The 23250-nt window shown below is 47.9% G+C and overlaps 3 protein-coding genes across 7 annotated transcripts in view; 2 read left to right on the top strand and 1 right to left on the bottom strand.

Moving 5' to 3' along the window:
• The window catches only part of asap2a (ArfGAP with SH3 domain, ankyrin repeat and PH domain 2a), a gene marked incomplete at its 3' end in the record, with an annotated part of 51627 nt that extends 43499 nt beyond the window's left edge, over positions 1–8128 (top strand). For 2 of the 4 annotated variants that reach the window (XM_079751860.1, XM_079751862.1), the window contains exons 21-27: positions 1029–1136; positions 1633–1879; positions 4033–4188; positions 4351–4444; positions 4918–4976; positions 5925–6004; positions 6571–7225. In XM_079751860.1, the coding sequence (XP_079607986.1) occupies positions 1029–1136; positions 1633–1879; positions 4033–4188; positions 4351–4444; positions 4918–4976; positions 5925–6004; positions 6571–6780 (954 nt within the window). Of the gene's footprint in view, positions 1–1028; positions 1137–1632; positions 1880–4032; positions 4189–4350; positions 4445–4917; positions 4977–5924; positions 6005–6570; positions 7226–8053 lie in introns of those variants that run through there. The other 2 variants (XM_079751863.1, XM_079751861.1) reach the window with 2 other exon arrangements.
• Positions 8129–10112: 1984 nt separating this feature from the next.
• Positions 10113–13722, bottom strand: itgb1bp1 (integrin beta 1 binding protein 1). 2 transcript variants are annotated; one of them, XM_079751898.1, is made up of 7 exons: positions 13623–13722; positions 13107–13209; positions 12911–12989; positions 12704–12834; positions 12220–12312; positions 11684–11833; positions 10113–11080 (listed from the first exon to the last, which is right to left on the bottom strand). In XM_079751898.1, exons 2-7 carry the CDS (start codon positions 13179–13181, stop codon positions 11009–11011), a joined length of 600 nt encoding a protein of 199 aa, XP_079608024.1. In that variant the 5' UTR covers positions 13182–13209; positions 13623–13722; the 3' UTR covers positions 10113–11008. The 2 variants fall into 2 exon arrangements, with proteins under 2 accessions (XP_079608024.1, XP_079608023.1); XM_079751897.1 differs by having other exon boundaries at positions 13535–13687.
• Positions 13723–14132: 410 nt separating this feature from the next.
• Positions 14133–22682, top strand: LOC307087303 (cleavage and polyadenylation specificity factor subunit 3; the record flags this gene model as incomplete). The annotated part of the gene is made up of 18 exons (XM_079752833.1): positions 14133–14203; positions 14307–14370; positions 14606–14703; positions 15150–15278; positions 15619–15796; positions 15985–16074; positions 16156–16306; positions 17242–17417; positions 17919–18077; positions 19130–19276; positions 20111–20263; positions 20759–20867; positions 21095–21193; positions 21319–21413; positions 21703–21790; positions 22150–22216; positions 22326–22422; positions 22502–22682. The coding sequence occupies 18 exons, from the start codon at positions 14133–14135 to the stop codon at positions 22607–22609; spliced, it is 2079 nt and encodes a 692-aa protein (XP_079608959.1). The 3' UTR covers positions 22610–22682.
• Positions 22683–23250: the final 568 nt, after the last annotated feature.

Below are 23250 nucleotides of genomic sequence, written 5' to 3' on the forward strand. Positions count from 1 at the left end.
AATTTCAAAGTTCTCAGTTACAAAGTTTTTTTTGGTAGAGACATGCTGAATAAATACAACATGTTTTTAAACTCAAAAATAATCGTTTGAATAATCGTGATTTCAATATTGACCAAAATAATCCGGATTATGATTTTCCCCATAATCGAGCAGCCCTAGTGTCATGTAATGTTAGGGCACCCCTTTGTCAGGTTAACATGGGGTTCCCTGTGACGTTGGGGTTGGGGGTTCAGCATAACATTGTCTTCCCCTGTGTGGGTTGAACGTTGTGGGTCTCACATGGGGTTCCCGGGTGGGTATAACCTGGTGTGTGTAACGTTGGGGTTCCTGTGTGGGTATAACCTGGTGTGTGTAACGTTGGGGTCCCTGGGAGGGTATAACGTGGTGTGTGTGTAACGTTGGGGTTCCTGTGTGGGTATAACGTGGTGTGTGTGTAACGTTGGGGTTCCTGTGTGGGTATAACGTGGTGTGGGTGTAATGTTGGGGTTCCTGTGTGGGTATAACGTGGTGTGTGTGTAACGTTGGGGTTCCTGTGTGGGTATAACGTGGTGTGGGTGTAATGTTGGGGTTCCTGTGTGGGTATAACGTGGTGTGTGTAACGTTGGGGTTCCTGTGTGGGTATAACCTGGTGTGTGTGTAACGTTGGGGTTCCTGGGAGGGTATAACTTGGTGTGTGTGTAACGTTGGGGTCCCTGGGTGGGTATTACGTGGTGTGTGTAACGTTGGGGTTCCTGTGTGGGTATAACGTGGTGTGTGTGTAACGTTGGGGTTCCTGGGAGGGTATAACGTGGTGTGTGTGTAACGTTAGGGTCCCAGGGTGGGTATAACGTGGTGTTGGTGTAACGTTGGGGTTCCTGGGTGGGTGTAACGTGGTGTGGGTGTAATGTTGGGGTTCCTGGGTGGGTATAACGTGGTGTGGGTGTAACGTTGGGGTTCCTGGGTGGGTATAAACTGGTGTGTGTGTAACGTTGGGGTTCCTGGGTGGGTATAACTTGGTGTGTGTGTAACGTTGGGGTTCCTGGGTGCAGCTGAACCAGGCGCTGGCGGGGAAGTTCAACGCCCACGTCCACGTGGAGTACGAGTGGTGCCTGCAGCACGAAGATCTGGACGAGAGCGACGAGGATCTGGACGAGAAGGTGGGGCGGGGGGGCATTCATCCATTCACTCATTCATCCATTCACTCATTCATCCATTCACTCATTCATTCATTTTACACACACACCGTTCCAAATCCCTCAACCTAACTAGGTGGAGCGGGGACTCTGTCTCGCCCCCTTCCTGGAGGAAACCAGACCTCTTTCATTCCTTGATGACTCCCACTCTCCTGCAGATCATAATGGTCACCCTCAGGACACACTCTGCATTCCACTCTATGGCTCTTTGTGTCAAGCAAGTGCCAAGCACTAACAATCGCTACGTTACTCCATTCCCCGTAGACAACAAAGCTATCTAAATTAAGATGCTACACGATGCTAAGTACTATTTTGAAGTGAAAAGAGTGCTAAAAAACAAATCCACTAATCACATCCATCCACTTCTTCTGAGTCTCATAAGAAGTCATGTCCACTGATAAAGTCCCACTGAAGTAGACCCACGTGTAACCCCGTCCCCCTACCCCCCACGTCTCTCCAGCCCAGCCCCCACCGGCGGGACGAGCGACCCGTCAGCTGCTACGCCCCAGGGGCCAACTCCCATCTCCACGGGTCCCCTGGGCCGGGGGCCCGGGACGGGGCCGGCAAGGAGAAGCAGCGGGGCTACGTGACCAACCTGGTGAACAACGAGACCTACGGGACCATCCTCAACAACAACCCCCCCCTGGCCGGGGGCCCGGGGGGGCCCACCACCGCCTCGGCGCCACCCCTGCCCCCCAGGAACCTGGGTAGGCCCCCTCGCCCGGGTTAGGCCAGTCTGGTTTCTATGGGTCTGTCTTTGGATCAGTCTGGGCTCTATTAATGTTTATATTTCTGTCTGTGGATGTGTCTGGGGTCTATGGATGTGGTCTATGGATGTGTCTGGGGTCTATGGATGTGGTCTATGGATGTGTCTGGGGTCTATGGATGTGTCTGGGGTCTATGGATGTGGTCTATGGATGTGTCTGGGGTCTATGGATGTGGTCTATGGATGTGGTCTATGGATGTGTCTGGGGTCTATGGATGTGGTCTATGGATGTGTCTGGGGTCTATGGATGTGGTCTATGGATGTGTCTGGGGTCTATGGATGTGGTCTATGGATGTGTCTGGGGTCTATGGATGTGTCTGGGGTCTATGGATGTGGTCTATGGATGTGTCTGGGGTCTATGGATGTGGTCTATGGATGTGGTCTATGGATGTGTCTGGGGTCTATGGATGTGGTCTATGGATGTGTCTGGGGTCTATGGATGTGGTCTATGGATGTGTCTGGGGTCTATGGATGTGTCTGGGGTCTATGGATGTGTCTGGGGTCTATGGATGTGGTCTATGGATGTGGTCTATGGATGTGTCTGGGGTCTATGGATGTGGTCTATGGATGTGTCTGGGGCCTATGGATGTGTCTGGGGTCTATGGATGTGGTCTATGGATGTGTCTGGGGTCTATGGATGTGGTCTATGGATGTGGTCTATGGTTTTGTCTGGGGTCTATGGATGTGTCTGGGGTCTATGGAGGTGTCTGGGGTCTATGGATGTGGTCTATGTATGTGTCTGGGGTCTATGGATGTGGTCTATGGATGTGTCTGGGGTCTATGGATGTGGTCTATGGATGTGTCTGGGGTCAATGGAGGTGTCTGGGGTCAATGGAGGTGTCTGGGGTCTATGGATGTGTCTGGGGTCTATGGATGTGTCTGGGGTCTATGGATGTGGTCTATGGAGGTGTCTGGGGTCAATGGACGTGTCTGGGGTCTATGGATGTGTCTGGGGTCTATGGATGTGTCTGGGGTCTATGGAGGTGTCTGGGGCCTATGGATGTGGTCTATGGATGTGTCTGGGGTCTATGGATGTGGTCTATGGATGTGGTCTATGGATGTGTCTGGGGTCTATGGAGGTGTCTGGGGCCTATGGATGTGGTCTATGGATGTGTCTGGGGTCTATGGAGGTGTCTGGGGTCTATGGATGTGGTCTATGGATGTGTCTGGGGTCTATGGATGTGGTCTATGGAGGTGTCTGGGGTCTATGGATGTGGTCTATGGATGTGTCTGGGGTCTATGGATGTGGTCTATGGATGTGTCTGGGGTCTATGGATGTGGTCTATGGATGTGTCTGGGGTCTATGGATGTGGTCTATGGATGTGTCTGGGGTCTATGGAAGGAAGTAACTGGGGGCCAGCTGGCCGTAGAGGTGCTGAGGTTCACACACACACAAGCGTCATTGAGAGGGTCTGTTGGGCTTGTAATTGCCGCTATGAACATTGTTCCGTCAAGCTTTGAAAAACCGAACACTGTTGGTCTAAGGATCATAGTCCTCTGGTGCAGGTCCTCTAGGGCAGGTCCTCTAGGGCAGGTCCTCTGGGGCAGGTCCTCTGGGGCAGGTCCTCTGGGGCAGGTCCTCTGATGCAGGTCCTCTGGTGCAGGTCCTCTGCCTCTCTCTCTGCAGGCCCACAAGACAGTGTGTCCATGTCAGAGCATCTTAATAACCTTAGTGGCCATCTGGCGCCTTGCCAAGCAATATGGCCGCCCCCTCCAATCCCTGCATTCTACACATTCCCTCTTCCCATCAACCGTCTCTCCCAATTACACTCCAGTATAAAGAGCTCCAGAAGGGGAGGGTTTGTCTCACCCTTCTGGGCGAGAGTAATCTGGTCTGGCCATCCCTCCCCCATCCCCCGTGTGTGTGTGTGTGTGTGTGTGTGTGTGTGTGTGTGTGTGTGTGTGTGTGTGTGTGTGTGTGTGTGTGCGTGTGCGTGTGCTCTTCTGACTCTCTCTCTCTCGCTCTCTCTCTCTGTCCATTCATATTTATTTCCCGCCTCCACTGCCACCTCATCATTCCCTGCCTCCTCCTCCTCCCTCCCTCCTGGTCTCCCCCCCTCACCTTCCGTCCCTCTCTCTCTCCCCCCCCCTCAGTCCAGTTATCCGGTCTGGCCGGCGGCGCGCTGCAGACCTCCCTGTCCCCCAGCTGGAAGCCCGGCTCCCTGGACCTGACGGGGCGGCAGAGATCCTCCTCCGACCCCCCCAACATGCACCCCCCCATGCCCCCCATGAGGCTCACCTCCACCGGAGGTACCGGCCGTTCCCCCTTCCCCGTTCCCCGTTCCCCGTTCCCCTAAAAATAAAGATATATTTCCAGTAGAGTGATAAGAGCATTGTGTACACGGTAACATGTGGTGTGTACTAAAGGGCAGAGAGGCTGACTGCACTGCTGTGTGTCCGCTGTGTCTCCAGGGCTGGGGATGCCTCCTGCAGCCAAGCTGCTGAACGTGATGGAGGGCAAGGTCCCGCCGGGGCCCCGCGGGGGCCCGCCCAAGTCTCCTTCAGGGTACACCTGTGCACACACTCACACACATGTGCATAATATTTATAATACTAATTCTAGTAAAGATGTTTACTTTTTTCCATGTTTTACCACTCTACGAGGCACAGTACAACACAAAGATAACTGATGCCCACTCACTCACTCCCGCCGCCTCCTCTCACCCTTATCTTGGGGCTGGGTGAAGGTGTGTACTATAACCCTAGTCGGTTCGTCTCTTCCCTGAGCTCTTCAGCCACTCCATGGCCGTCTTCTGCCAAGCTGCATTTCTGTTGCCATGTTCCCACAACGCTGATGAGGGTGTCTGTTCTTTTGTGGCTTTAACTCAGACTATAACTGGGACATAACCACAACCACTTAGTCACTGAGTTACAATTTGTGTCTAAAGCTAAAAACAATATTTTGTTATGACGTGAAAGCTTTTACAAGCCGGCTCCCCAGGGGACTTCAACGCTGGTCTGCTTCTGCTCTGTTTCCAGGAACGACAAAAGCTTCACCCGAATACCTCTGAACCGCAAGGGATCCATAGAACGACAAGGTGGGTCATCAACCTCGTATCAAACCATGCGTGTTCAGACCTGAGATAACGTTACACAGAGCAGAGATAATAACGTAACATACCTGAGATAATAACATAACAGACCTGAGATAAAAACATAACACGGACCTGAGATAATAACATAACACAGACCTGAGATAATGACATAACACAGACCTGAGATGATAACATAACAAAGACCTGAGATAAAAACATAACACGGACCTGAGATAATAACATAACACGGACATGGGATAATAACATAACACAGACCTGAGATAATAACACAACACAGACCTGAGATAACATAACACAGACCTGAGATAACGTTTCACATACCTGAGATAATAACATAACACGGACCTGAGATAAAAACTTTATACAGACCTGGGATAATAACATAACAGACCTGAGATCAAAACATCACACAGACCTGAGATAATAACATCACACAGACCTGAGATAAAAACGTAACAAAGACCTGAGATAATAACATAACACAGACCTGAGATAATAACGTCACAGACCTGAGATAATAACATAACACAGACCTGAGATAATAACGTAACATACCTGAGATAATAACATAACACAGACCTGAGATAAAAACTTTATACAGACCTGGGATAATAACATAACAGACCTGAGATAAAAACGTAACAAAGACCTGAGATAATAATGTAACAGACCTGAGATAATAACGTAACAGACCTGAGATAATAATGTAACAGACCTGAGATAATAACATAACACAGACCTGAGATAAAAACGTAACACAGACCTGAGATAATAACATAACACAGACCTGAGATAATAACGTAACAGACCTGAGATATTAGCTTTACACGCTAGCCACTTTGCCCCTTATCAGTCGAGACTTGGTTCCTTCCTCGCAGCACACGGAGAGTGTTTCTTTTACCCTGATGTCATTTCCTTTTCCTGTTCCAGCTAAAGAAGTCCCTGGATGCCCAAGGAATTCCATTGGTCAATCCATGCCTCCGGCCCCCACTCCAAGGAAGGGCCCTCTGGTAAGGCCCCCGTCTGTGACACTCTGTCACCCCCTCTCTCCCCCTCTCCCTCTGAACTGAGTGTGCATTCATGGATTCACCCGTGGCTGGTACATGAGTTGTGCGTTTGTGTTGATGTACTTTTGTGTGTCGGTGGGGAGGAGGAACACAACGTTGCAGGCTGTGTGTCCTCTGTTTGTGTTTGTCGTTGGTGTCTCCGGCCTTGTGATTGGGTGCCAGTCATCCGTGTCCTTCCCTGTACTGTGAATTTCCTGTTTTATTGAGGAAATTAACCAGCGACCACAAGAGAGCACTTGTCCAGAAAGCGGAACAGGTCATAGGACGTAAATGTTCAAGACCCCTTTTTGTGCTCCACTCTCATGAATAACTTAACAATGAAACCATGAGGAATTAAAGCCGCTGAACCATGAGTGATATTTCACCTGCTACCGTTGTGTTAAGGTCCCAGGCGGATTAGGCAAGGATTCCTTGAAGTAGAAAATGCGTGATGCTATTTTTATCCCTAAGTTCCAGCTCATTAATGCTCTCCTGTGAACTCCGCTCCGGCGGTGCACTCTGTGTTCCAGAAGCACAAGCCCAAGCGCGTGAAGGCCATCTACCACTGCATCGCCGACAACCCAGACGAGCTGACCTTCACTGAGGGGGAGGTGATCGTGGTGGACGGGGAGGAGGACCAGGAGTGGTGGGTCAGTACCGCACAGGGGGGGCCGTGTGTGTGTGTGTGTGTGTGTGTGTGTGTGCGTGCAGGTTGGCTCTGTGACTTGGTGGGAACCTGACGTGAGAATTCCAGTGTTGTGTGTACACAAGCTTGCGTGTGTGAGAGAGACTGTGTGCGATTCGTTCACATGCAGGTGTTTTTCGTGGCACGGTATCTTCCAAGTGGGCTCCGTTCCAACTCCAGCTCTGTTCACACAAAAGTTTTCCTATGCAGCACTGGATGTCCGTTGGCCTGGTAACCATGGTGGCTCGAAAACACGATAACGAAATGACCTCATTCTTTAACATCAGCCCCTCTCTCCCCCCCTCCATCCCGTCCTCCTCTGGCCCCCCCTTGTCCGAGTTCAAACCAGCTGCGACTTGTTTTTCACTGGGCTGAATTTAGCCACCATCTCTGGCCCATGTTTGGCGCCTCTGTTCAGGCAGCCAAGTCCCCACGTCCCCCCCTCATCTATGGCCCACATGGATGAGGAGGTGTGTGTGTGTGTGTGTGTGTGTGCGTGTGTGTGTGTGTGTGTGTGTGTGTGTGTGTGTGTGTGTGTGTGATGCTAATGAATCTGATCTCGTTCCATCTCGGCCAGACTTAATTAGGTCTGATCTGTTCAGCTTGAGATGCATTAAGTTTTATTTACATTTCTGTGACTTACAGTTCACAGTCAAAATGAGAGGGCATTTCAGCGCGTTGCTAAAGTTGTTTTGGTCGTTATCTTCTAATGCTGCCATGCTGAGTCTCCTTGGGAAGGGAATGAGTAATTATGTATTACAGACATGACCTTACACTTGAACCCTCAATGATTCCTGAGATAACTCATGTCATAGGTTTGTGTTTTCAGGTGTAGCAGACATTTTAAAGTACTTTAAGTACCGATCACACAAGGTAATATTTTAAATGTAACTCTTGTTCGAGGGGTTTAGCGTGACCTAGCCTCCGTACTAGCCCTGTAACTATTAGCATCCATAGCAGGTAGCTTAGTTATTAGCGTGTGGATTCATGGAAGGTAGCTTAGTTATAAGCATGTGGTAGGAATTCATAGCAGGTATCTTAGTGGTTAGCATGTGGTAGGTATCCATAGCAGGTATCTTAGTTATTAGCGTGTGTTAGGTATTCAGAGCAGGTAGCTTAATGATTAGCATGTGGATCCATAGCAGGTAGCTCCTTTTTGTGTCGTGTTTGTGCTTTAGAAGCTGTGCAGTTTGTCCTCAAACTGGTCCTAGTTTGAGTTGTGTGGAAATGTGGAGGGCCCTAACCTCAGCGGTGTTGTGCGCCCTATTCACCACCAGGTGTCGCCATTCGCCCTGAAACCCCTTCCCGTCTGTTCTCTTGTTCCACAGTTGGGTCACATAGAAGGGGATCCGATGAGGAGAGGAGCCTTCCCAGTCACCTTCGTCCACTTCATCGCCGACTGAGAGGTCGACCTGGGGGGGGGGGGGGGGGGGGGGGGGGGGGGGGGGGCACGGGAACTGACCCGGGGCCTAGAACGCCGCCGGACTTCCTTTCTCAAAACGCTAACGAAAGACAGCTAAACGAAACCGACATCGACTTTTTCTCTGTGGAGTAGCTGACGTCTGAATGACCAATGAAACGCCGCCATTTCCCCAGCGTGACGGGCCGGCGTCCGCCTTGGGGGTTCACCAGGGGCCCAGTATCTCAGTGGCACCGTATGTGATTTTAAAGTTGTTAATATCAGTTAAAGACTATGAAGAAAAAAAAATAAGAAATATGATTGTAGTGAATGACCTCTTGCAATAAATCGCACTTTTCCAAGTCTTGGGCTTGGTCACAGGTCACAGGTCAACTCATCTGACTGAATGAAGGTCCTACTGGCAACGTACTGTAACTAACACGTAGAACCGTCGAATGTGAACACCCTCAACTCTCTTACATTCCACCTCCTCTCCAGCTGAGCGTTTTGTAGCGTCTGTGTTTTAGAGATGCTGCTTCTAGCTGCTTTGACCTTTTTTTTCCAGCAGCTCTCCCAAGTGGAGACACTTTCTAACGGTGCTAACCCAGAAACACGCTGGACCTGCCAGCCTCCCATCCCTTCCTCCCCCCCGTCCCAAGTTCTCCCCCAGACGGACATCAGGGAGACGGGGGGCCGTGCTAAATGTAGAAAAAGGAGGAGGCAAGTCCCTGACCTGGGCGAGTCCATCTCCTCGTGTCTACATGCCTATCTGTAACGGTCGATCTCTATATCCGCCATTCTTCCACATCCTTGTGCTGCACCACAGGCCTGTGCTAGGCTGTGTGTGGCCGTGTGTCGCGTGTGTAGCGTCTGACACCCTGGCTGCAGGCCGCGCCTCCTAACCCGCCCCCCCGCTCTGCTCCTGTGGTCGGCCGTGTTCCTGTCGCCTCGCACGCGACACTCTGCCTCATGAGGGGAAAACAGATGTGTTCTGGCTCTCTATTGGAGGCTCTCACCCAGGGCCTAATCCAGTCTAATCCACTGGTTCTCACCCAGAGCCTTCTTACCCACCGGTCCTCAGACCCAGAGCCTTCTTACCCACCGGTCCTCAGACCTAGAGCCTTCTTACCCACCGGTCCTCAGACCCAGAGCCTTCTTACCCACCTGACCTGGCAGAGGAGGGGACACATGTTCAGTCTGTAGCGCTAGATCAAGAATATTCTGACAAAGCATTCTATGTAATTAACTTTATTTTGGTTGCAGAGCAACTGTACTCTATCTCTTTCTGTGTTTATAAAAAAATCTATATAAATATATAAATATGTTGATATTTACACATTTGACCTAACAAGAGCCTGCAGTGGATTTTGTGAATGACAAAAGGTGATGCTGCGTTGTGATTGGTGGATCCGACGAGCGCTCCTCACTGGAACTAAGGGGGTTGATTGTCGAGGTTGTAAATAGAAGTTGTTTCTGTGTGATATTTAATTGTAAAAAAAAATGTTAACCTTGCCTTGGTGATTAAATGTTGTTTGAATGCACTGTTGTGATGGAACAGTACACACACACACACACACACACACACACACACACACACACACACACACACACACACACACACACACACACACACACACACACACACACACACACACACACACACACAGGTTCATTAATTCTTGAAGACTAAAGATTACTACATTGACTCTTAACTTAAATGTGCAAGTAAACAGTAAAATGAAACTGGAATAATAAAAACATGAAAGAATCGTCTTGTTGCTCTTCCTTTTGGACTGATGTCCATGCCTTCATCTCTGGAATGTTGGTCAAGTTGTGTTTATTGATTTATTCAATAATGTAAACAGACATACTTCCTATGAAGGGAAATCATTGAAAGCTGTATATATTTGTGAGGGTTGACGGATTTATTGCATTTTTTAAACCACCAAACATTTAGTTTAAAGTTAAAAAGGTTTTATGGACTTTAAAACATAAACCAGCCTTCATAACAATCTGTATTGAAAATATAAATAATTCTTTATTGTGCCAATAATGTTTTGAGTCTGAATCATCCCAACTGAAAGCAGGGAGAGATGGAGTTGAATGAAGAGGTATGCAGAACTAGCATTCAACATTTACCTTTTAAACAATACAAAAATACCAAGAGAAATCCATCAACATTAATGTGCATTCAGTCTACTTCATAACATCAACCTGATGTGCAGTTTGAATGTAAGAAAACATGATTCCACACGTTGTGTAGTTGATAAGAGGCAACACAACGATGATGGAAGCAATCAGGATGGAGGTGAATAATAGCCTGTTTCAACACTAAATATATGAGGTTGTTGTTACAGCAACCTTTGAACTTGCTGCCGCAGGCCGCTGCACGTACCAATGTTTTTGTACCACTTAAGTCAAGTTTGAGAGGCAACTTTCTTGAAGCTAGCAGTACCTTCAAAATCCGAATGCTGCTCCAAGGATATCTTCTTCAAAAATATCTAAATATTTCCCACACTTATCCCAGATGAGTCACAATGTTTCCTGTCGCCTATTTATACAAAGTCAGTGTGCAATAAAAGTACCATGTTTATAAGGCTGTAAAATACAAAGAAGAGATCCCATTTCCTTTGGTTGTCACCCCAATAAAAGCTTTGTACCCGGCAGGCTCCTTCAGACGGAAGATAATAACTAGTATTATCAATTAATGAAAATGTTTTGGATTATTAATATTTGGTTATCTATTCACAAATAGTAAATCTTAATGAAACTGACGTCATTTAAATAATAATGTGAGAAAAAAACAGGGAGCCAGATATTGTTAAACAACCTGAACATGACCTTTGAAGAGTCCGACCGGGCTGAGGGTCAAAGGTCGCCTGAATCAGGACTTCTCTGACGTCAGGGCGCAGTCGAAAGAGGCTGACAGGACCTTGCAGATGGACTGGGCCTGCTCCTGGAAGAACAACAAATTCATCATATGAATATACCACTGGAGGATATTGAGATCATAATCCAAGAGCATCTGTTGTTGTATTGATTCTCATATTTAGAGAATGTCCTCCTGAACAAGGGGGGAGGGGGAGGGTACTGGGTTCGAGGTACTGGGTTTGATACCTGATGACCACAGCCCACCCACAGCCCCTCCCCCTACATGCTCCTTTATCACCTAGAAATGGAAGAGATCAGACTGTCCTGATGATCTCTCACACTACATTCACCTCCTCTCAGACTTCACCTCCATTGTGTCAACAGCCAAATCTGCCTTCTACCCTACCAAAATCAACTCCAGCGCCTCGAACCCCAGGAAACTGTTTTCAGTGTTCTCTTCCCTCCTCACCCCTACCCCCCTCGCCATCCTTCCTCCCTCACTGCTGATGCTCTTGTAACCTACTTCACCCAGAAGGGGAAGGACATCAGCTCCTCTTTTGCCCCTTCCGCCATCCTCCCTCCCCCTATCCCCACCTCTGTTCCCTGAACTCCATCACCGTTACACCATCAGATATCTCCTGCTGTGCGTGGTCAGAGAGCAGGGGGCCGGGGCCGGAGGTCCACTCACCGCACAGCTGCACTGGTACACCCAGACGCTGCAGTGCTCCTGCTGCCCGTCGGTGGTCTTCAGCGCCAGCAGGTTCCTCCCCGCCCCCAGGCCGTCGTCGTAGCACAACATGCGCATGATCAGGTACAGAGGGTGGCGGTGCAGCACGTCCTACAGGAGGAAAGCACCAACACGTTTAAACCTATCACAACGAGGTACAGAGAGTGGCGGTGCAGCACGTCCTATAGGAGAGCAGCATGTTACAACCAATCACGATGAGGTACAGCGTGGTAGCAACATGTTTAAACCAATCGGGATCAGGTAGAGAGGGTGGTGGTGCAACACAGCACCAGCCTCCAAATAGTTGGACAGCACGATACCAACATGTTTTAGGCGACCTATCGAATCTAGCTGTGATTCTCCAAAGGTTGTGTTCTATTTTAAACTTGCTTTGTTTTGTGTTTTTTTTTTTTAAGCCTAGCCTCGCAAGACTACCAGGTCAACCATAACTAACAAACTAGCGATCCATCCTGTATGAATGTTAGTGTTGTACTCACACACTGGTCCAGCGAGGCCACTTTGACTCCATACTTGGACACCCCCAGCATCATCTCCTCCTCACCGGGAACAAACGGCAGCTTCCCATCTTGCTATGAGAGGAAGAAGACTCTTAACTTGTGTTTTATCTGCTAACTTGAGTTTTATCTGTTAACTTGTATAATATTTGTTAACTTGTGTAAACTTGAGTTTTATCTGTTAAGTTGTGTTTTATTTGATAACTTGTGTAAACTTCGGTTTTATCTGTTAACTTGTGTTTATTTGTTAACTTTTGTTTTATCTGTTAACTTCTGTTTTATCTATTAACTTTGGTAAACTTGTGTTGTATCTGTTAACTTTTGTTGTATCTGTTAACTTTTGTTGTATCTGTTAACTTGTGTTTTATCTGGTAACTTGTGTTGTATCGGTTAACTTGTGTTGTATCTGTTAACTTGTGTTTTATCCTCTAACTTTGGTTTTATCTGTGACAGGTGGGTCCCCTACCTGTGCTGCGTCGATGTAGTTGATGAGGTCCAGGGGCTCCTGAAGGGCCCGGCTCATGTCAAAGTGCAGCTGCTCGAGGGCCCCAACGTACTTCACCCTGAACTCAGTGCATGCGTCTGATGGCACGTTCCCTACAACCACACAACTCCATCAAACTAGTCCACATAGAGAAGGGAAACTTTCAATAAAGTCTTGTTTTCTACTCACCTGTACTCTTGGTGGAGTCGTTGTCGAGGCTGGCGACCGTGCTGGATCTGGAGAGTCCTCCCAAGCTGGAGTCAACCGACTAACATGAACAGAAACGTTTTAATGATTTAATTTCATTTGGAAGTGTGTGAGTGAGTGGGTGTGTGAGTGAGTGAGTGAGTGAGTAAGTGAGTGAGTGAGTGAGTGCGTGGTGCACCTTGCTCTTAGTGCTGATCTCACTGCTTTGAGAGCTGCTGCTGCTGTGGCGCTTCTTGACTTTTCGGAACATCATTCATCACCATGACGACCGCCTTCTCATCCTGAGCAGCGGATATAAAGGAGTTCCAATCAACAGTTTATACTTTCTCTTTCAGAGGGTTACGTCAGTGACCATCACTGCCCTCTGTATGCGAAGCATATGGTGTCTGTCTCCTGTAAGGAAGGCTACTTCGTTTAGTCAGTCGAAAACATTGCTTATAATTGTCTCTTTCTGAAAAGAAAATACATTTCGGCACTTCCCAAATATACTCGAAGCTTTGCAAAAGTTTTCGAAACATGAAAGTATCGGATATTAAGTGTATTGGCCCATCGGTGGGCAGTAATAAATAAATAATAAAACTAAACTGGTTGCTAGGATAAACACACCGTAACGTGATCCTCATTCGCTTCAAGAAACTCCGACTCCTATGAGGGAGTTGCCCGTACGAGCGATGGGCATCCAGGCCGGACGTACCGGTGAACGACGGGCTGAGTTCGGGGGTTTCGGCTCGTGGGTTCGGCTGCTTTCTGTTTCTGAGTCGCGTTGCGCCCCAGTGTGTTCTGCGCCCGCCGCATCCGCGCGCCGTTACCGCAGCCGCCGCCCAACTTCTCTTAAAGGAGCCGCACCGAGGGATGCAACACGGGGGACACACTATATTCAACAAGGCTCCCATGACAGAGACAACATTGACCTATTATCTTATTGTATAGCTCTATGCGAATCATATTATTTAATTTGAATGCATCATTCTCGCTGCAACAACACATAATGCATTGTCCGGGAACCATGAACCACGGAAATTGATTCTTGTCGGATGTATTTTGGTTCCCACCGGAAGTGTCTATGTCTAGGGCCCGCCCCGCCCCACTCCTTCATTCATAAACACATGCACACATTAAGAGTGTATTTGAAACTGATTTTACAATATACTGAACATGATTTAGCCTATTTATTTTATTTCTAAATATATTTGCTGAAGCAGCGATGGCGGCGAAACGTAAAGTGGAGGCGACTGTTCCCGCGGAGGAGAGCGACCAGCTCCTCATCCGACCCCTGTGGGTTCCCATCGCTCATGCTACAAACATATGATACATATTCTTTATATATATTAGCCACGTGTTTGATCTGTTCATGTGTTGAAACTGTTATATCTCGCAGGGGCGCTGGACAGGAGGTCGGCCGGTCATGCATCATCCTGGAATTCAAAGGCAGGAAAATAATGGTAATAATGTGGTAACATCCTTACATTATATATTATGCGAATGGCTTGGTTCTTTTGGATTATACATGGTTATAACTGTGCACTGTTTGTCACAGCAACACTGTTCCTCTACACGTATGTTTAATATTATTACAAGACACGTTTTAGAAAAAAAATATTAATAAATATTATTGACAGTATTATTTATATTGCTAATATGTCATACCTGTTATTCCATGTCTACTGTGGAGTGCAGCTGGACTGTGGCATCCACCCAGGCCTAGAGGGGATGGACGCCCTGCCCTACATCGACCTCATAGACCCGGCAGAGATAGACCTGCTGCTCATCAGCCAGTGAGTTCACACTGAAGAGGAGAACGGCACCTTCTTCAGTCAAATACATAATCCAGGATTTAATAGATTACAATGCAATCACCCTCTACAATAAGTACAAGTATAGTCTATTTTACCTGTAAAGATATCCCTCTTCTCTATATTTATATAGATTCAACTCACCTTTATGGTAAACCAATAGGCAATAATATTAAAGATAACTGAGTAGAAGTTTCAGTGGAGGCTTAATGGATGCGATATGCGTTACATATCTATAATGAATGATGTAATCCATAAACATAAATGCCCAAATTAAGTGTGTCTTTAATTTGTAGCTCATATTTAATATGAGCTAGAATCCCCGCTCTTTGCCTCCCCCTGGTGTATCTGTGGGTAACTATATAACCAGTATAACCAGTTATAACCAGTACCAGGTGGATCCATTAACCTGGACCTTCCTCTTTTAGCTTCCACCTAGACCACTGTGGAGCTCTGCCCTGGTTCCTTCAGAAGACCAGCTTCAAAGGCCGAACCTTCATGACCCACGCCACCAAGGCCATCTACCGCTGGCTCCTGTCGGACTATGTCAAAGTCAGGTTAGAAGCACGCACTGTTTGAATCTGGACAAAGGAAGGGTTCTTATACGATACCCGGCGACGGCAGTGTTGTGGAGTGTAGAAGCACAGGGAGGAGAGAGTAAGAGTGTACAATCACAATTATCACAGTAGGAGTTTAGCGGTTAAGCATCTTCGACTCTCACTGGGAAGTTTCCCGGTCCGATGCCCAATGCCTTCTGGTTTGCAAGATGCTTAACTCCAAACTACTGATGATAAATCACTGTGTATCTCTTTGTTCGGCAGAATGATTTAATAGTTAGTGGTAGCATTGTATATGTAATGTTCTGTATGTAATAATGATGGGACTGCTTGATGGCAGCAACATCTCTGCGGATGACATGCTGTACACGGAGACGGACCTGGAGGACAGCATGGAGAAGATCGAGACCATCAACTTCCACGAGGTCAAGGAGGTGGCGGGGATCAAGTTCTGGTGCTACCATGCGGGGCACGTCCTGGGGGCCGCCATGTTTATGATCGAGATCGCCGGTGTCAAGGTGGAGGCCCCAATTCCAAAGGATCACTCATTTAGTAGCTTCCTTTTATCTCATTGTATTTGTTTGGTTTGTAGACTGGTAATGTGTTTATTGGGATATGTTGGGTTTCTTTATTAGGGCCTAGTGGAACTGTGTCTCTTGAGTATTACTTCAGCTGACCTGATGCTGTTTTCTGTGTTCCCTCTCAGCTGCTGTACACTGGAGACTTCTCGCGCCAAGAGGACAGACATCTGATGGCGGCAGAGATCCCCAGCGTCAAACCAGACATTTTAATCATAGTACGTTCTGTGGTGACATCATACAATATGAACCCGCTGTAATGTGGCCGTGCGGTGCTCATGCTGAGATTGTGTCCCCAGGAGTCCACCTATGGCACACACATCCACGAGAAGAGGGAGGAGCGGGAGGCCCGGTTCTGTAACACCGTCCACGACATCGTCAACAGGGAGGGCCGCTGTCTGATCCCCGTGTTCGCCTTGGGCCGAGCCCAGGAGCTGCTGCTCATCCTTGGTGAGAAACACGCATTGCAAGTCCTGCTTTCTGGAGGTTCTTTGATGACCGTGTTGGATGAGTCCTTTTTAACTCTGAGCTAATGTCTCCGCCATGTGATGGTTGAGGTTGTGATGGTTGAGGTTCTGTGTGATGGTTCCTCTCCTCACCATGTGATGGTTGAGGTTGTGATGGTTGAGGTTCTGTGTGATGGTTCCTCTCCTCACCATGTGATGGTTGAGGTTGTGACGGTTGAGGTTCTGTGTGATGGTTCCTCTCCTCACCATGTGATCGTTGAGGTTGTGACGGTTGAGGTTCTGTGAGATGGTTCCTCTCCTCACCATGTGATGGTTGAGGTTGTGACGGTTGAGGTTCTGTGTGATGGTTCCTCTCCTCACCATGTGATGGTTTAGGTTGTGACGGTTGAGGTTCTGTGTGATGGTTCCTCTCCTCACCATGTGATGGTTGAGGTTGTGACGGTTGAGGTTCTGTGTGATGGTTCCTCTCCTCACCATGTGATGGTTGAGGTTGTGACGGTTGAGGTTCTGTGTGATGGTTCCTCTCCTCACCATGTGATGGTTTAGGTTGTGACGGTTGAGGTTCTGTGTGATGGTTCCTCTCCTCACCATGTGATGGTTGAGGTTGTGACGGTTGAGGTTCTGTGTGATGGTTCCTCTCCTCACCATGTGATGGTTGAGGTTGTGACGGTTGAGGTTCTGTGTGATGGTTCCTCTCCTCACCATGTGATGGTTGAGGTTGTGACGGTTGAGGTTCTGTGTGATGGTTCCTCTCCTCACCATGTGATGGTTGAGGTTGTGACGGTTGAGGTTCTGTGTGATGGTTCCTCTCCTCACCATGTGATGGTTTAGGTTGTGATGGTTGAGGTTCTGTGTGATGGTTCCTCTCCTCACCACGTCACGGCTGAGGTTGAGGTTGGGATGTTTCCCTTTCCTCAGACGAGTACTGGCAGAACCACCCTGAGCTCCACGACATCCCCATCTACTACGCCTCCTCGCTGGCCAAGAAGTGCATGGCGGTGTACCAGACGTACGTCAACGCCATGAACGACAAGATCCGCAAGGCCATCAACATCAACAATCCCTTTGTCTTCAAGCACATCAGCAACCTCAAGGTAAGGATGATACGCCAGAATGCATCGTGAGACTTTTTGGTGGAAGCACTATGTATAAGGCAGCCTACCATTTTCTAATTATGTATCCCATGTTGAGGACAGGATTCCGATTGGTTAATCGGTCAGATAGGACCAGATGTTTACTTCACAAGGTAAAAACCATATACTCAAAGCGCCGCAGAAGAAAATTAAAATCTCAGATGATTAAGTTAATAAAAAAAAATACAATATTAGAGATGAAAGTAAGTCATTTCTAATCCTTATTGGTTCTTTTGGTATTAATAGAATAAACCCATCTGGGCTGTTAACCCTAACCCTAACTCTGACTCCCGACCCTTACCTCTGACATTGGAAACAACGGAATATAAAGTGCTTTCCATTCCAACGGAATGGAAAGCACGTCGTGGTTCATTCCTTAGGTCATTTGTAATGATCCAACCCGTTTGATAGATGATCTCCGGGTTGAGAGTATTCTATTCAGTGCTGTAACTCTGTCCTCAGAGTATGGATCACTTTGATGACATCGGCCCCAGCGTTGTCATGGCGTCCCCGGGCATGATGCAGAGCGGCCTGTCCCGGGAGCTGTTCGAGAGCTGGTGCACCGACAAGAGGAACGGCGTCATCATCGCCGGCTACTGTGTGGAGGGAACCCTGGCCAAGGTGCTGACCCTAACCCTGACCCCTGACCCTAAGACTGTCCAAGGTCCTGTCGCGCCCGCACCCTGACCCTAACCCTGATGCTAGCCCTGACCCTGAACCTAGTCCTAACCCTGACATTAACCCTGACCCTAGCCCTAGCTCTGGCCCTAGCTCTAGGCCTAACCCTGACATTAACCCTGACCCTAGCCCTAGCTCTGGCCCTAGCTCTAGGCCTAACCCTGACATTAACCCTGACCCTAGCCCTAGCTCTGGCCTTAGCTCTAGTCCTAACCCTGACATTAACCCTGACCCTAGCCCTAGCTCTGGCCCTAGCTCTAGGCCTAACCCTGACATTAACCCTGACCCTAGCCCTAGCTCTGGCCCTAGGTCTAGGCCTAACCCTGACCCTAGCCCTAGCTCTGGCCCTAGCTCTAGGCCTAACCCTGACATTAACCCTGATCCTCGCCCTAGCTCTGGCCCTAGCTCTAGGCCTAACCCTGACATTAACCCTGACCCTAGCCCTAGCTCTGGCCCTAGCACTAGGCCTAACCCTGGCCAAGGTGCTGGTGCCCCCGAACAATAATCCTGACCCTAGTAGTGGATCAATGCACCTGAATCTCGTCCCAAAGCCACTGTCAGCTTGTGGTTTAGCTAGCTTGCTATGGCAGTGGCTTTTTGTCTTCACAGATTGGTTCAAATCTGTTTTAGGTGAATAAGTGTCAGGTGATGTAATAACATGGGAAGTTAAACACCATAAAAAGGTTCTGCTGAGACAGCAACCTCACCGAGATGTCGATGTTGCTCCGGTTTCTTTATGTTAGCTATGCGCTTTAGTAAAGACATAAGAATTAATAATAATAATAATAATGGATTGAATTTATATAGCGCTTTTCTAGACACTCAAAGACGCTTTACAGTGAAGGGGGGGACCTCACTCACCACCACCAGTGTGTAGCACCCACTTGGGTGATGCACTGCAGCCAATCTGCGCCAGAACGCAATTAGTATAGAATTAGTAGAATAAGTACAACGTAAAGCTGGAAGCCCCGCTGACCTGCAGTGTGTCCCTGCAGCACATCATGTCTGAGCCCGAGGAGATCACCACCATGTCGGGCCAGAAGCTGCAGCTCAAGATGTCTGTGGACTACATCTCTTTCTCGGCCCACACTGACTACCAGCAGACCAGCGAGTTCATCCGGGCACTCAAACCGCCCCACGTGGTAGGAGCCTTTGTTAGAGCCGGTCCAGTCCAGAACACGGATCAGAATTGAGCATTTCCATTTGTACACAATGTTGTCTCCAAAAGTTGCAGAAAAGAGACGACTGCAGAATATAATACTCAATCCTGTATCTAAAGAAGGCGTAATGCTCCATCCTGTATCGTAAGAAGGTGTAATACTACATCCTGTATTTTAATAAGGTGTAATGCTCCATCCTGTATTTTAATAAGGTGTAATACTACATCCTGTATTTTAATAAGGTGTAATGCTCCATCCTGTATTTTAATAAGGTGTAATACTACATCCTGTATTTTAATAAGGTGTAACAGTACATCCTGTATTTTAATAAGGTGTAATACTACATCCTGTATTTTAATAAGGTGTAATGCTCCATCCTGTATTTTAATAAGGTGTGATGCTCCATCCCGTATCGTAAGAAGGTGTAACAGTACATCCTGTATTTTAATAAGGTGTAATACTACATCCTATATTTTAATAAGGTGTAATGCTCCATCCTGTATTTTAATAAGGTGTAATACTCCATCCCGTATCGTGAGAAGGTGTAACAGTACATCCTGTATTTTAATAAGGTGTAATGCTCCATCCTGTATTTTAATAAGGTGTGATGCTCCATCCCGTATCGTAAGAAGGTGTAACAGTACATCCTGTATTTTAATAAGGTGTAATGCTCCATCCTGTATTTTAATAAGGTGTGATGCTCCATCCCGTATTGTAAGAAGGTGTAACAGTACATCCTGTATTTTAATAAGGTGTAATGCTCCATCCCGTATCGTAAGAAGGTGTAACAGTACATCCTGTCTCCTGGCCGCTCAGATCCTGGTCCACGGGGAGCAGAACGAGATGGCCCGTCTGAAGGCGGCTCTGATCCGGGAGTACGAGGACAACGACCAGGTCCACATCGAGGTCCACAACCCCCGCAACACCGAGGCCGTCACCCTCAACTTCAGGGGGGAGAAGCTGGCCAAGGTGACCTTTGGCCTTTGGTAGCTCCTAACTCCCTCTATACTGCAGTGTTGGGCTTCACCTAAAGACCCTACAATATAGATATGAAGAACGTACATTTACATTTAGCAGACGTTTGTATACAAAGCGACTTACAATAAGTACATTTGTCAGAAGAAGAGAAACAATATATCGCTGTCGGTACAGTAAGGATGTTCATAGATCCAAGTGCCAAGCACTAACAATAGCTAGGTCAGCTCCTTCCCCGTATACAACAAAGATAGCTTGGATAAGAATCACTTCACATTTCAATTAGAATTAGAAGTTATTCAAATTCAGTTATTGAGAAGTGTGTCTTCTCAATAACTATGTGGTTATTGAGTATACACAAAAACACAGCATTGTATTATAAAGGGGATTTGTACCGAACTGCCTGTCTTATAGGGGTGAACCTAATGCGCTCCGACGAGGTCTGCGCTCCACAGGAGGGAGAGGTTCTGATCCTGGTTCCCTCCGCAGGTCATGGGCTCCCTGGCGGATAAGAAGTGTGTGCAGGGCCAGCGGGTCTCGGGCATACTGGTGAAGAAGAACTTCAACTACCACATCCTCACCCCCTCAGACCTGTCCAGTGGGTTACTTTCACTTCCTCATCCCCTACACCTTCTCCTGCCTCCACAAAGTAGAGCACCTGGAGCGGGTTCTGTAGCGCTCATAGGTCAATCCAACACTAGTGCACCAGCACGCTGCGTAGGAACACGTTTAAGACCAAGAAGAAAGATCTGCCGTATTTTACACTTTTTAGGTTGAAGTTTTGAATTGTAGGATTTGAATGTTCCTGCTTGTTGTGTGTTGCAGCGTACACGGAGCTGGCCATGAGCACGGTGAAGCAGACCCAGGCCATCCCCTTCACGGGCCCCTACTCTCTGTTGGTCTGCCATCTGAGGAACCTCACCGGTGGGAGAGGAGCCTACTCTGTTATAAATAGATAGATATTATCTATGTTATATGGTATGTCTTCATTTCCCCTTGGATAATGTTTCTTTTGTCCTCATATTTCCTTTTTAACCTTTGTTTTTAAGGAGATGTGGAGGAGCTGGACGGGACGGAGAAGAACACCCTGAAGATCTTTAAGAGCATCACCCTGGTGCACGAGGCCGGCATGGTGACGCTGGAGGTCAGTAGCAACAAACATCTTCTACTGAGATGAGGGGAGCGCTTTATTTCTGCTGTGGTTCCTGCTGCTGCCTCAGGTCGCTCTGGATCTCATCTATCGCGCTGTATTTAACCGTGGGTTTCTGTCCCACCACTACCACGTCACCTCACAACCTGAGACCGAACTATCGGTGCCTTTGGGCTGGGAGTCGAACCCCCAACCAGCACCGTATCACGTCTCTCTGCCTGCTATGGATGAGGATAATGTCCGCCGCTGGCTCTGAGCTAAACGTGTGTTCTTCTCCCTCCAGTGGATCGCCAACCCTCTGAACGACATGTACGCTGACGCGGTGACCACCGTGGTGCTGGAGGTCCAGTCCAACCCCAAGGCCCAGAGAGGTGGGTTCAGTTTGATGCAGCGTGGGGAGCTCAGCTGGTAGCTGACCTTCTCAATATTCTTTTGTATGATTATCATTAATAGGTTAACATCAACTGACTAAAGTGAAAATAGTCTTATATTGATACCAAGTGTCCCGGGTGAAGGCCTTTCTCACGTGTAGTTCGTTCCTGTGTGTAGTTCCCTTCCTGTGTGTAGTTCCTTCCTGTGTGTAGGTCCTTCCTGTGTGTAGCTCCTGCCTGTGTGTAGCTCCTTCCTGTGTGTAGATCCTTCCTGTGCGTAGACCCTTCCTGTGTGTAGTTCCTTCCTGTGTGTAGCTCCTTCCTGTGTGAGCTCATATCTGGTGTTGTGTTGGTTCCAGTGATGGAGTCTCATTGTGTCATCGTGGACATGGAGGTGTACCAGGCCCGGCTGGAGGTCATGTTGCAGTGAGTCTTCTGTCCGCTCCACTTCTATCCACACGGACACACTGAAGCATTAATCATAACTATGATATATATCAGACAGTGACAGCTGTGTGGCCGGTGAAACCCACAGAGACATGTTCGGGGAGGACTGTGTGGAGTTCAGAGACAGCAGAAGCATGGCCGTGACGGTGGACGGGAAGACGGTGCTGATCTGCCTGGAGACCAGAGTGAGCCGTCAGGAACACCCTCACACACTCACGTTTACGCACAGCTGCGTTTTACTAACGCTCCTCTCTTCCCCCCCAGACGGCGAGCTGCGAGGACGAGGCCGAGGCCACGGAGGACGAGTCCCTGAGGGAGATGGTGGAGCTGGCCGTGCAGCGGCTCTACGACGCGCTGAACCCCGTCATCTGAGGGGTCCCCTAGAAACACCAGCCACACCGGGGCTCAGACCAGCAGTCCCTGAGAGGAGACGCTGGCTCCTTTAGTAACAACCTTCTGCTGCGTCCACAGGATTCATTATGGACTACTTGTGGAGCAGAGGGCATTGTGGGTCTTTTGGTAGAATGTTATTTCTTTCAGAATAGTGAAGATGGGGGGCTTGAATGCGTCTCCACAGGGAACATCAGCAGAACATGACAGAAACGGACTTGAATAGTCCCAGCGTCCGTCTTAAATCACGACGGCTGTGCTCTTGAATTGGACCTAATTTATTAACCAATAATTATCAGCCTCTGTGAATCTACTAATGATGGTAGTAAAGCTAATTGGTGAACATTGATTTTTGATCTTATTGTATTCAATATGTTGTGAGTTGTGTTGAGCACTTTAGTTTGCGTTTTGCATTTATTTTCTTGTCAGCTAACAAGTGTAGCTTCCACCTCTCGTTTGTTTAATATATCTGTATGTTGTTTGTTTTTGAGATTTTAATGCATGGCGTAACTCCACTAATCTTTGTGATTTGTTTAATTTATTTATTTTAATTGTATGTGGAGAAGCATAACTTTCTAAGCTAATTATGAAGGAAAATAGTCCTTGTTCCTTCATGGATAATA

This window comes from Pollachius pollachius (assembly GCF_949987615.1).
Source record: "Pollachius pollachius genome assembly, chromosome: 15".
Lineage (NCBI taxonomy): Eukaryota > Metazoa > Chordata > Actinopteri > Gadiformes > Gadidae > Pollachius > Pollachius pollachius.